Source organism: Pipistrellus hanaki, assembly GCF_964339955.1.
Source record: "Pipistrellus hanaki genome assembly, chromosome: 4".
In the NCBI taxonomy this organism is placed as follows: Eukaryota; Metazoa; Chordata; class Mammalia; order Chiroptera; family Vespertilionidae; genus Pipistrellus; species Pipistrellus hanaki.
The window spans coordinates 58,745,138-58,757,725 of record NC_140506.1 but is presented as its reverse complement, the minus strand read 5'-3'; the positions used below and the strand labels follow the sequence as shown (position 1 = coordinate 58,757,725).

Sequence of the window (12,588 nt, the reverse complement as noted above, 5' to 3'; positions counted from 1 at the left end):
CTTTAAGATATATATATATAGTAACTTTATGAAGACTAAAGTTCTTATAAAACTCTATTGAAGGACATAATTTAAGTCATAAATGAATAGAGAGATGTAAAATTAAGACCAATACCTAGTATTTACTGAGTGTTTATTATGTGTAAGCGTCTAAGTGCTTTGACAGTATTAAATCACTTAATCCTTACATTTTACAGTTTATCATTATCTGTATTTTACTGATGAGAAAACTGAGGCAGAGATCACAGTGCTGGTAGGTAAACAGGCTTAACATTAGAAGCCAGGAGGTCTGGCTGGAATCCATCCTTTCCAAGAAGCAAGCTCAATATTATAAAGATAAATTCCTCTCAAATTAATTTATAAATTCAATATAATTCTAATCAACAGTCCAAAAGGTTTTTCTTTGAATTAGATAAATAAGATGATACAAAATTTCAAATGAAAGAGTAATCAGACAGCATAACCACATTTTCGCAAACAAAAATAAGAAGAATTCACCCTCCTAGCTACCAAGGTTTATAAACTATAGCAAAATAAAACAAGTGTGGTATCAGTTCAGTCATAGAGAAAGTAAAATAGACTAATGGAATAGAGTCCAGAAATATCCAGAAACAAATCAACTTAGCATATGCCAGAGATGGCATTACTTATCAATGGGGAAATAGTCAATACCCAATAAATGATGAGAAATTTAGTCAACAACATAAATTGTTGGAAGCTACCCATTGTTTTCACTATCAGAAAAGTGTAAACAAGGAGCTGATTGTTTAGTGCAAATGTGTCAAACACAAGGCCCGCGGGCCAAATCCAGCCAGCCAGGCCTTGCAATGTGGCCCGCACCGCACTGTCATCATTGCACTCCGCTGTCAGTTTATGACATTGTCAGTTTATGACTGTTCAGTAAACCATTCGGCCCACGATTTAGGCTGGATTTTAGATTTTGGCCCCTTCTCTGATTGAGTTCGACACCCTAGTTTAGTGGATATAATGGCAGCTGGAGCAATTTCCTGACCAGACAGTCTCATATAAATCCTTACTGATAAGACTGTCTGTTATTGGAGTTGCCTGCCTAAGGGATATAGGTGTATCCAAAACTGAATAAAAGTATGGAAAGGCCTGAGCATGAGTGGAATTCTTTCTCTTGCATTGGGCTCCTGCCTGGCCCCCCAATTTCCAAATTATTATTATTATTATTTTTTTTTTTTTAAATATATTTTATTGATTTTTTACAGAGAGGAAGAGAGAGGGATAGAGAATTAGAAACATCAATGAGAGAGAATCATCGATCAGCTGCCTCTTGCACACCCCCTACTGGGGATGTGCCCGCAACCAAGGTACATGCCCTTGCCCGGAATCGAACCCGGGACCTTTCAGTCCGCAGGCCGACACTCTATCCACTGAGCCAAACCGGTCCCGGCTATTATTATTATTATTTTAAAAAATATATATTTTATTGATTTTCCACAGAGAGGAAGGAAGAGGGATAGAGAGCTAGAAATATCGATGAGAGAGAAACATTGACCAGCTCCCTCCTGCACACCCCCTGCTGGGGATATGCCTGCAACCAATGTACATGCCCTTGACCGGAATCGAACCTGGGACCCTTCAGTCTGCAGACTGACGCTCTATCCACTGAGCCAAACTGGTTTCGGCCAAATTATTATTTCTTTTCTTGTCTCTGTCATTTGCATGCAGCCCTGCTCCAGAGCCCAAACCTTGAACCAAGGTTTGGGACGTGGGTCATCACAATAAATATGCATGTATCTGTGTGCAGATATATGTGAACATATAATCAATATGTATTATCTATATATATAAAAGGCTAAGTGACCATCACATTGGAGACAACCAAACAGATGACCGAGCAGGCTGCGTGGGTGACTAGGCCAGCAGTGGGGTTAGTGAGGGGCGACCAAATGACTGAGCAGCAGGCTGTGTGGGGCGACCAGGCCAGCAGGGGGGAACAGTTGGGGGCGACCAGACCAGCACAAGGGGCAGTGAGGGGTGACCAGGCTGGCGGGGGGAGGAGGGAGAGGGGGATGATCAGGTTGGTGCGCGTGGGTGGGGGGGCACTTGGAGGCCATTACGCCTGAAGGGGGGCAGTTGGGAGTGACCAGGCCAGTAAGGGTCAGTTAAGTGCTATCAGCCAGGCAGGAAGGTGAGCAGTTAGGAGCCAGTGGTCCCAGATTGTGAGAGGGATGTCCGGCAGTCGAACATACCCTGAGGGGTCCCAGATTGGAGAGGGTGCAGGCTGGCAGGGGAGGGCAGTTAGGGGCAACCAGGCCAACAGGGAGGGCAGTTAGGGGCGACCAACCTGGCAAGGGAGGGCAGCTGGGGGTGACAGGTCTGCAGGGGAGGGCACTTAGATTTATTTTTTACATTTAGATACTGAATCCATTTGTAATTTTTCTTGGACAGATATGAAATAAGGATCTAACTGAATTTTTCTTCTTCTAAATAGGTTGCTAATTGTACTATTACTTACCATTTCAACCCAAATTTATAATGTAACTTTTATTATACAAACTAGAGGCCCAGTACACGAAATTCTTGCATGGGGGGGTGGGGATTGTGTGTGTCTCTCAGGCTGGCCTGCACCCTCTCCAATCTGGGACCCCTTATATATACATATTATAACATATGTATGTATTGAGCATCTAGTCTCATTGTAAAACTAACAGGCTTGGACTATGAAAGATATATGGTTTGGTATTTAAGTATCACCTTAGTCTACAACCATACTCCAGCACAAATAGCATATACTGTTACATTATGTTTATGAAGCTATCTCATAAAAGATGAAGACTTTGGGGAATTAAAATGTCCTATATTAGTGATTTTAAAACTATGAAATAAACTTTTCAGAATATAAAAATGCAGTTATATTACACATATGAATGTAGTTCTCCCTTTTATTTGCTAAAAAAAATCTTTAAAATAATTTTTTCCTCCAAATTTGTTCATATGTATATATGAATTTAAATTTTCCATGCTTGCTTTGAAACAGATAAGGCAACCAGCAAAGCCTCTTCAGGGCTTAAAAACTTAATATCAAATTCAATTTATGGAAATGCTTAACAAATAACAAAGTCAGTTAATATTCTCTCCTGACATAGTTGAAGGTTGAAATAGGGAAGTGTTTTCTATCCAACTCATTTCCTATTTCCCAATGTTCTCTTTATATGTTTCTTTCCTTCTTCGAATGAGGGTATCCTTTTTCTTTTTTTAGTGTATAACTTAAAGAGCAGCATTTGGAATGTCATTACACACACTCAGATTACAGTGAGTAAAATTTCAAAGGATAACCGGAGGTGGCTATCAGCTACAGCATCTAACTCTTTTCCCACTTAAAATTCTAAGGTAAAGCAGAAAAGTATCAGGAAAATGAAATCTAATGGAGGCAGAATTATGTGAACACTGGTTATGTTGTTTAGTGGCCATGGTATATTATTCTTATTTTGAAACTAGAGGCCCAGTGCATGAAATTCGTGCATGGTGTGTGTGTGTGTATCCCTCAGCCCAGCCTGCACCAACTCCAATCTGGGACCCCTCAAGAGATGTTCAACTGCCCATTTAGGCCCGATCCCATTGGACATCTTTCATAATCCAGGACTGCTGGCTCCCAACTGCTTACCTGCCCGCCTAATTGCCCTTAACCACTTCTGCCTGCCGCATGATTATCTCCTAAGCACCCCGTGTTCGACACCTAACTGCTCCCCTACCAGCCTGATCACACCTAACTGCCCTCCCTTACTGGCCTGGTCACCCCTAACTGCTCTCCCCTGCCAGCCTGGCCACCCCCAACTGCCCTATCCTGCAGGCCTGGTCGCCTGCAACTGCCCTCCCCTGAAGGCCTGGTCCACCCAACTACCCCCCTGCTGGTCTGGTCACTCCTAACTGCCCTCTCCTGCCAGCCTGGTCACCCCTAATTGCCCTCCCCTGCAGGCCTGGTCCCCTCCAACTGCCCTCCCCTGCAGGCCTGGTCCCCTCCAACTGCCCTCTCTTGCAGGCCTGGGTCCCCCCCAAACTGTCCTCCCCTTCAGGCCTGGACACCCCAAACTACCCTTCTCTGCCGGCCATCTTGTGGAGGCCATCTTATGTCCACATGGGGGTGGCCATCTTGTGTGTTGGAGTGATGGTCAATTTGAATATTACTCTTTTATTAGATAGATTATTAGATAGGATAATGTCAAAGATAGATTAATAGTTTAGCTTGTGCCAGCTTTACTTTATTAAATTGGTTACCTGTGCTCGTTTTTCCATATCTTGGCATGTTCCTAGTTGTTCTTCCATTGCAACTCTGATTTGCCTTGCTTCATATTCCAATTGCCTCCTGGTCATATCAGTTTGTAAGGAAAACTGAAGCCATAAATAAAATTAAAGTGTTAATATCTCACGCTTGTGTGTTTAAGAAAAAAAGTACATAAACCAACAAAGAAAATAAATATGTATGTTACAGTGCATGAGAAAATTGTATTTCACTCCAAGCAGTCCTAAAATATAAATTATAGGTCCTAGGCTCAGTCTGGGTCCCTAATATGAAATGCAGAATTGAAACATTTTTACTGCCCTATCAGCACTAATGTCTAATTAAATTGTACTATTATATTTAACATACATATAATTGGTCCAGTAAGCCTATCTTTAGTTTCCTTCTGATTCTTCTTCACTGAAGAGGTACTACTTTTAATTATTAAAAACTAGTATATTAATGTGGACAATATAGAAAAATAAAAAAAGAGGTTCATTATCCTCAAGTTTGTACCTCAATTTAAGGTGAGGATTACCATATACATGCAGACTAAACAGAATTCCATTTGTAAAATGAAGAAAATGGGACAAGAAAAAGCTTTATGTAATATAGTCATAAATCGTGAGGACAAAATCAACACAAGCCCAAAGATTCCAGATTGTATTGTCAGTTAACTTAGAGGAGCTCTGACCCTTTTCCTGTTCCTATAAAGAATGTATTCCTACAGGCATACCTAAATCATGGGCTGCAATATGGAAGAATGTCATTTCTAATTACCAATTAGCCCGCTGTAACTCTACTGATGCGTCCTCCACTGCCCACTACACTACACAAAAAAAGACGAACATGACACAGTATGTTGCAATAATATGCTTTAGGTCTGATATTTTAAAATCAATGTCTACATCTTGATACACATTTCCATATGAAAATGTTCTTAACTTGGCTTCCCAATAGTAAAAGCAAAATTCGTAAAATTAAAAATAATTATGAAATGCAAGCAACTGAAATTGCTAACATTGCCAATTATTCCATAGTAATGCCTTACATAACCCATCAAGTAAATGTGATTATTAAATAAATTCATCAAGGAATAATTATTTTACAACTGATCTTTGTTTCAGATATTAACCAGTTGCTCTTGAATTGTCACATATATCTCACCCCTTTCCTAAACCTGACTACACACAGGCAGTGGTCTCTAAATTTGTATATTTTAATTTTCAAGGTGAATGCCGAACAAAACTACACTTTGGTATTTTTGTTTGTAAGAGTAAAAATCCCACCAAACCTTCCTTGTTCGGAATGTCATTATACACACTCAGATTACAGTGCTAACAACTCTACATTAACTGTTCTTTCACTATTTGTGTCTCCTTATTTCCCAGAAAGGTGTTAAGGACATTGTCAGGGAGGAGGATCTTCTCTCTCCCTCTGAAAACCCTGAAAGACTGAGCACTTAAGCTTCTAGTTCTAGCTCCTGCCAGACAATGCCTATTCAGGCAGCCTGGCTAACTACAAGTTTTAGAAAAAGGTTTTTCTTCTATTTTTGCTTTTAGTTTATTATGTTTCCTCAAAAGTACTATTAAAAAATGAAAAATCTAAGCTAAGAGAGAAAAATATATTTTAAATATATCTTCTTAAAATATTTTAAAAGTTAGAAAAATATTTATAAACAACAGTTGAATTACAATCTTGGTTGAAATTAATTTATCTTAGAAATGTGCTTATATGTGCCACCTCCATGAATTAAGTAGGGAGGGAGAAGCTGACAAGATTAAATTCTTTTTGATTTTTTTACACAGTTATATTTGTTTGCAAAACAAACAAATTTTAGTACATGCAAAAAGTTTTAAGATCCAGGTCAAAAGCTATTGTCATTTATAATAAATTAAAATAGCACTCAAATTATCTTCAGAGATATTTTTTTTCAAAAACTATCTGGCATGATTCCTATAATATCGTTAAAAAAATGGACAGATGGTGATAAACACTTCTACAATGTATGTTTGGCAACTCAATATACAATAAAAACAACAACAGTTGCCTACTTAATTTCTGAGTCCTTTAGAATTCAAACAATAGGTTTTCGGAACTCAGGGCTTAAAAATAAATATTTGTTTGAGCACAATGAAGTTTTATCATCATTATAAACAAAAATTCATTAACTATTATATATTCAAGTTTAAAGTTAGCGTAGTTATCTCACACTTTTAATATATAATTTAAATACTTTTAAAAATCAAGTTAGTAACCTAGCCAGTTTGGCTCAGTGTATACAGAGTCGGCCTGCGGATTCAGTCCCCAGTAGGGGGTGTGCAGGAGGCAGAAAATCAATGATTACTTCTCATCATTGATGTTTCTATCTCTCTCTTCCTCTCTGAAATCAATAAAAATATATTAAATAAATAAAATAAAAATCAAGTTAGTAAAATCTATAATAAATCATATTGCCAAGCTACTTACATTTTCAGTTAAAGGAAGACTATCTATTCTTTTAGTGAGATTCTGAAGTTGAGCGTAATACCAATCTTTTTCCTTTTCTTCTTTGTCAATATCAGCAAGAAGTAATGATCTGTGTTTTTTTTTTTTAAAAAAAGGTTAAGGTTACACAATGCTAATATACAGTACATAATAGCAATTCTTATTACCTATTACTGTAAAGTTCTCTCTTCAAGTTAAAGTATTAATAACGAATAAATGAAAAACATTGATTTTTGAAGATGTGACTTACAATGTTATAATCATTAAAAGTAGAATATTAAAAAGGTTGTTTTCAGCTAAACAAGATGCTAATCAACATTATAATATTTACATTTCACCAAAGGCATTGTCTTCACATTCATGCAGTCTAATAATATGATGGTTTATAGTATAAACAAGATGCTAATCAACATTATATTTACATCTTCACCAATGTAAATGTTTTATTAAACTTTTTTATTGTTGTAAATGTAGGTTGCTTTTCCTCCAAAAATGGTCTTACTATGGTTTTAGTTTGACTTCTTTTAGTATGAATGAGGGTAAGCATTTTTTAGTAGCCATTTGTATTTTCTTGTCTGTGACTTTTTCTTACTTACAGAACCTCTTCTAAGTTAAGAATAACCACACTTCATCAGTTATATGGATTGTAAATATAATTTGTCAGTTTGTCACATAAACGTTGTTTACAATGTTTGCCATGTAAGACTTTTTTATATTCTTTTTTTTTTTAAACCCTCACCTAAGGATATTTTTTTTCCCATTGAGTTTTTGAAAGAGGGGAAGGGGGGAGGAGGAAAGGGGAGAGAGAAAAAGAAACATCTATGTGAGAGAGACACATCAATTAGTTGCCTCCCGCACACATCCTGACCAGGGCTGGTGATGAACCTGCAACCAAGGTATGTGCCCTTGACCAGGAATTGAACCCATGACCCTTTGGTCCATGGGCTGATGCTGTAATCATGATCAAACTGGCCAGGGCATGATATTATTGTAATCAGATTTGTGGATATTTTCTATTATGGCTTCTGGAGTTTGCTCATACACAGAGAAATGCTCCCCACTCAGATATTATTACTTTAAAATCCTATTTGATTATAATTTCTTGGAAAAAACTGTATGTATATATGTGGAAGGTTCTATGCTTTCTAAAATTCTCTTCCCTTTACTTGAGAAGCAATTTTTAAAATAAACAAGCCTTCACTTTTGATGTGGTAACTTCAATAGTGAGGGAACCCATGATTGGAAAATAAGCCCTTCTTATGATGCAGCAACCTTAGAAGCCATATTTCCTTCCCTTTCTAACAACAGAAGCAGGAGAAAGCACTGTAAAAAGCCTGAACCCTTTTCAAAAGCTGAGCACCAAACTAGCATAAAGATAAGATATGATTCTATTTTTCAGCTTTCCTTGGTGAGGACCAGTAGGACCTAGCAGGACTTAGGTAGGCAGAAGAGATAGATAGGTGGTGACACTCTGATTACCCTTTAATAAATGGGCTTATGAAATAAGAGCTGGGTATGTAAAGTGAGAGGTCAAATGTTACTGATGGTGGTAGAGTAAGGGAGAGGTTAGAGAATAAGGACAAGTTTTACTATAAAGTTTAAGCTCAATCTGTAAAAAAAAAAAAAAAAAAAAAAAAAAAAATGCTTTGGAAAAGCCAAGGCTATCGTGTCTTGAACTAAAATGATAACAAGTGGTTAAATGATAGTAGTTGACCTTGTAACTCATAGCAGTGCTAAAAACTCAGAAATTAAACTAGGTCTAGACCCAGAAGCAGGTAGGTCTTTAGGGTTTAGTGTACTGATGGTTTATATAGTGACTAGAGGCTTGGTGTATGAATTCTTGCACCCCTGGGGTCCCTTGGCCTGGCCTGTGCGATCGGGCCAAAACCGGCACTTTACCCTGAGGGGTCCCAGATTGCACGAGGGAGCAGGGCAGGCTGAGAGATTCCACCAGTGCACAATTGGGGCCGGGGAGGGGTTGTGGGAGGGCTCCAGGGCATCTCGACCCAAATTGCTCAGTCTTGTTCGGCAGGACGCCAGCAGCAAACTAACCTACCAGTTGGAGTGTCTACCCCTAGTGGTGAGTGCATGTTATAGCAACTGGTTGATGGTTGACTGTCTGCCCCCTGGTGGTCAGTGCATGTCACAGTGAGTAGTTGAGTGACCTTAGCATATTATGCTTTGATTGGTTGAATGGCTGACCAGTTGAATGGACACTTATCATAATAGGTTTTTATTATATAGGATTGTCAATAGTTTTCTTTAAAAATGCCTCTTCATGTAAGCCTCATGTCTTCTTAGTCCTCAAGCTAATTCAGAATCACCTAGAAGAGTATGGCACACAAGTTATTAGGTATTTAATAAGTATTTGTTAAATTAATGGCTAACATGACAATAGCTAACATTTATTAAGTGCTCTCTATATAAGATATAGTGCTAAGGGCTTTTTAAAAAAATCTATAGATTTTGCCGAAACCGGTTTGGCTCAGTGATAGAACCTGCGGACTGAAAGGTCCCGGGTTCGATTCCGGTCAAGGGCATGTACGTGCGGCTGGTCGATGTTTCTCTCTCATCAACGTTTCTGGCTCTCTCTCCCCTTCCTCTCTATAAAAAATCAATAAAAAATATATTTTAAAAATCTATAGATTTTTAAATCTCCTTCTATAGACAGGAAAACTGAGAATCAAAAGGCTTATAGAGCTATTGACCTGGTTTTGAATCCTAGCTTGACTACTTACTAGCACTTATCTTGTGCAACACAGAAAAAGAGAAAAAAAGAGGCAGAGAGAATTAATCTCTGACTTAAGGGAGCTCTAGAAAGAAAGAATAGAAGCATAGGGGAGAGCATAATCAAAGAAAAAACATACAGAATTTTCAAAAGCTGTAGAAAACAAATTTTCAGATCAAAAGGGCACACTAGTATCCTGCACGATGAATGAAGAAAACACACACACACCAAGGCATTGTAAAAGCTACAAAGAGGAAAAATGGTTGCCTACAAAGATATAAGAATCAGCCTGGTATCAAATCTCTCATCAGTAACATTGATAATGAGAGGAAAATGAATTTGAACCTAGTCCTACCAAACTATCAATCAAGTGTGAGAGCAAAATAAAGATACTGTTACATAAGCAAGGTCTCAATTTTCTTCCCTCCAACACAGTGAGAACAAAGAGGATACAAGATCTATCAGAACTACACACACAACACCCTCTCCTCTCTCTCTGTCTGTTAATAAAATAAGGACTTAACCTACATGAAGCAAAGTTCCCAAGAAAGTCAGTATGCTCACATGTCCTTTGCCTCTTAACAGAGCTCAAAGGGGACAAAGATGAAAGACCATGGATCCTACTTAACTTCTTCCTTTTTAGCATAGTATTTCCTACACTATGAATTGTGAAGCATGTATGATGGATGACCACTAACATTTAGAGAACATTTTGCATTTATTAACTCAAAGATAGTATGTGGCTGATTGTCCCTATACGAAATCTAAAAGTTTAAAGGAGGCAATTTCTTGGGATTGTAAGATTTATATTTTGTCACATTCTGACTGTCAGACAGAAACAGTCCAGGTTCAAGGTACAAAACAGACTCATGTGAACTTAAGAGATGTGACTCATGTGAACACTACTGGTCCAGATGACTATTCATATTTTTGTAGATGGACAAACCTAAAACCAGAGAAAGTAATAAAAGGTCATTTGTTTCTCAGTGAGATATATAATTTCATATGTTAATATTTGATTTTGACAACTCTATAAGGTATTACCATATCCCAATTTTACAGATGAAAACAATATCAAAATTTAATGATTTGACCAAGGTTCCAGAGCTAATTTGTAACATTTTTATAAATGTTAACATTTCTTGAATGTCTATTAGAATTTTTAGGAATATAAAGATAATAAAATTTCATTCATGCATTGAGGAATTTACCTTTTAGGAGACATATATTTTTGATAAAATTTTTGATAACGTTATATATTCTGATATTTGTAATGTGTTGATTTTAACTGCAGGAAAAATTCAATGGCTGTGAGACCAGAACTCATTCCATATGTCAAGCAATGTTTTTGACACAGAAATTGATTAATTAAAATGTTTTACTTGTGGAACTTTTAAGAGGTCTTCCATAACGCAGTCACCTTATAGTAGATCTAGTAGTTATTTTAGTACAGAAGATAAACAGAAATGCAATTTAAAAAATCAGCTACATATTTTAACATAGAAATTGCCATCCTGTGTAGGACCCAATGTGTGTATTTATGTGACAAAATATAAATCTTACAATCCCAAGAAATTGCCTCCTTTAAACTTTTAGATTTCGTATAGGGACAATCAGCCACATACTACCTTTGAGTTAATAAATGCAAAATGTTCTCTAAATGTTAGTGGTCATCCATCATACATGCTTCACAATTCATATCTTGCATTACAAAATGCAAAATAGCAAAAATTGAGGGATACAAATGTTTGCTATTTAATGAAAAAAAAAAAAAAAAAAGGTTACCTCTCTTTCTCAAGTTCTTCTAAATAACCAGTATTTTCTCTGCTTCCATTTACAAATCCTCTTCTTGGAAATGAACCCACAGGAACAGGACTGCACTCCCCTGAACGACTGGATACAGATCCTTCCCGGCTTCCATAAGAACGGAGGGACATTTTGGACCGTAGTTTTACTCCAGGGAAATTACTGCTATCTAAGTTAAGCTCTAAATAAAATAGAGACAAGTTTTAATATAATAATTGCTTTAAATAGTTTAATTCAATATTATTGTTTTAAAAGTAAAATCGCAGGTTCATATTTAGCTCTCAATTTTAACCACTTTATAATTATAAAATACTTTATGCATATATATTACAGTAAGCCTATAGGAGAACTAAATTAATGTAACTATTAAGCAGTCAATTCATGCAGGGAGAAGAAATCCTTATCATAAATACTGATGCTCAGAGATTCACTGACTCCTCATTCTAGAGAAATGTAAAGGTAGGAGAGAGAATACGCAGAAGAATCCTGAAAACTAAAGATTAGAAAATTGCTAAGCCTCTATTAGGCAGGCTCTCTGAGAGCCTGCAAAGGACAATGTACTAAAGCATTGAGTCAATAAAAGGACACACTTCTTGCTTCAGAAGCTTACAAATTCCTAACAGAGGGAACCACAAATATACATGACTGAATAAACAATTGTTTAGAAACAGAATGGCTAAACTTTCTCTCCAAAGTTAGCTTGAATCAGAGGAAAAGAAGTCTGTTAAAGGAAAATTAGACAAAATATCCTTCCTTAGATTCATGCTAGACAATAATACATTTAGGGAACAAAAGGTAATTTCTTTGCCTAGCTTCAGTTTTAATTAAGCATTTTCCCCATTTGACACTGGAATTTTAAGCAACAAAATGAGACATTTTTTTAAAACTCTGCTAAAAATGGCTTATAACCAACTTATACATCAGAGGATAAAGCATTTGTATTCCAGATGGAACAGAGAAGGACACTACATCAAATGAGGCAATGTGCCCAGTCTGTGGTACACAGTTTTCTAAAGGCCTAGTTAATGACCAGCAGAGTAGCAATGAGCCTTAAAAATATATTGAAATGATCAAGGAAGGCATCTAAAATAGTTTATTCAAAGCCAGTAAAATGTTTAACTGAGACAATAACACGAAAATAGACTTTTTACATATTTTTACTTTAACACTTATATCCTAACTAGAGGCCTGGTGCACGAAATCCCGGGGAGAGGGGGGCTTAGCCACAGTCTGGCCTGCTAGCAGGAGGCAACCTGGCTGATCAGGGGAAGGTACCACCCCCATCACCCCACTGCTGCTGCCACTGTCAACCTCCTCA

At 37.2% G+C, this 12,588-nt stretch overlaps 1 protein-coding gene across 1 annotated transcript in view; it reads right to left on the bottom strand.

Annotated features, from left to right (window-relative positions):
* APC (APC regulator of WNT signaling pathway) overlaps positions 1-12,588 on the bottom strand; it is a 92,444-nt gene that overhangs the window by 40,583 nt on the left and 39,273 nt on the right. Inside the window, 3 exon segments of the mRNA XM_084882812.1 lie at positions 4,246-4,359; positions 6,719-6,827; positions 11,250-11,451. Coding sequence (XP_084738938.1) covers positions 4,246-4,359; positions 6,719-6,827; positions 11,250-11,451 — 425 coding nt within the window.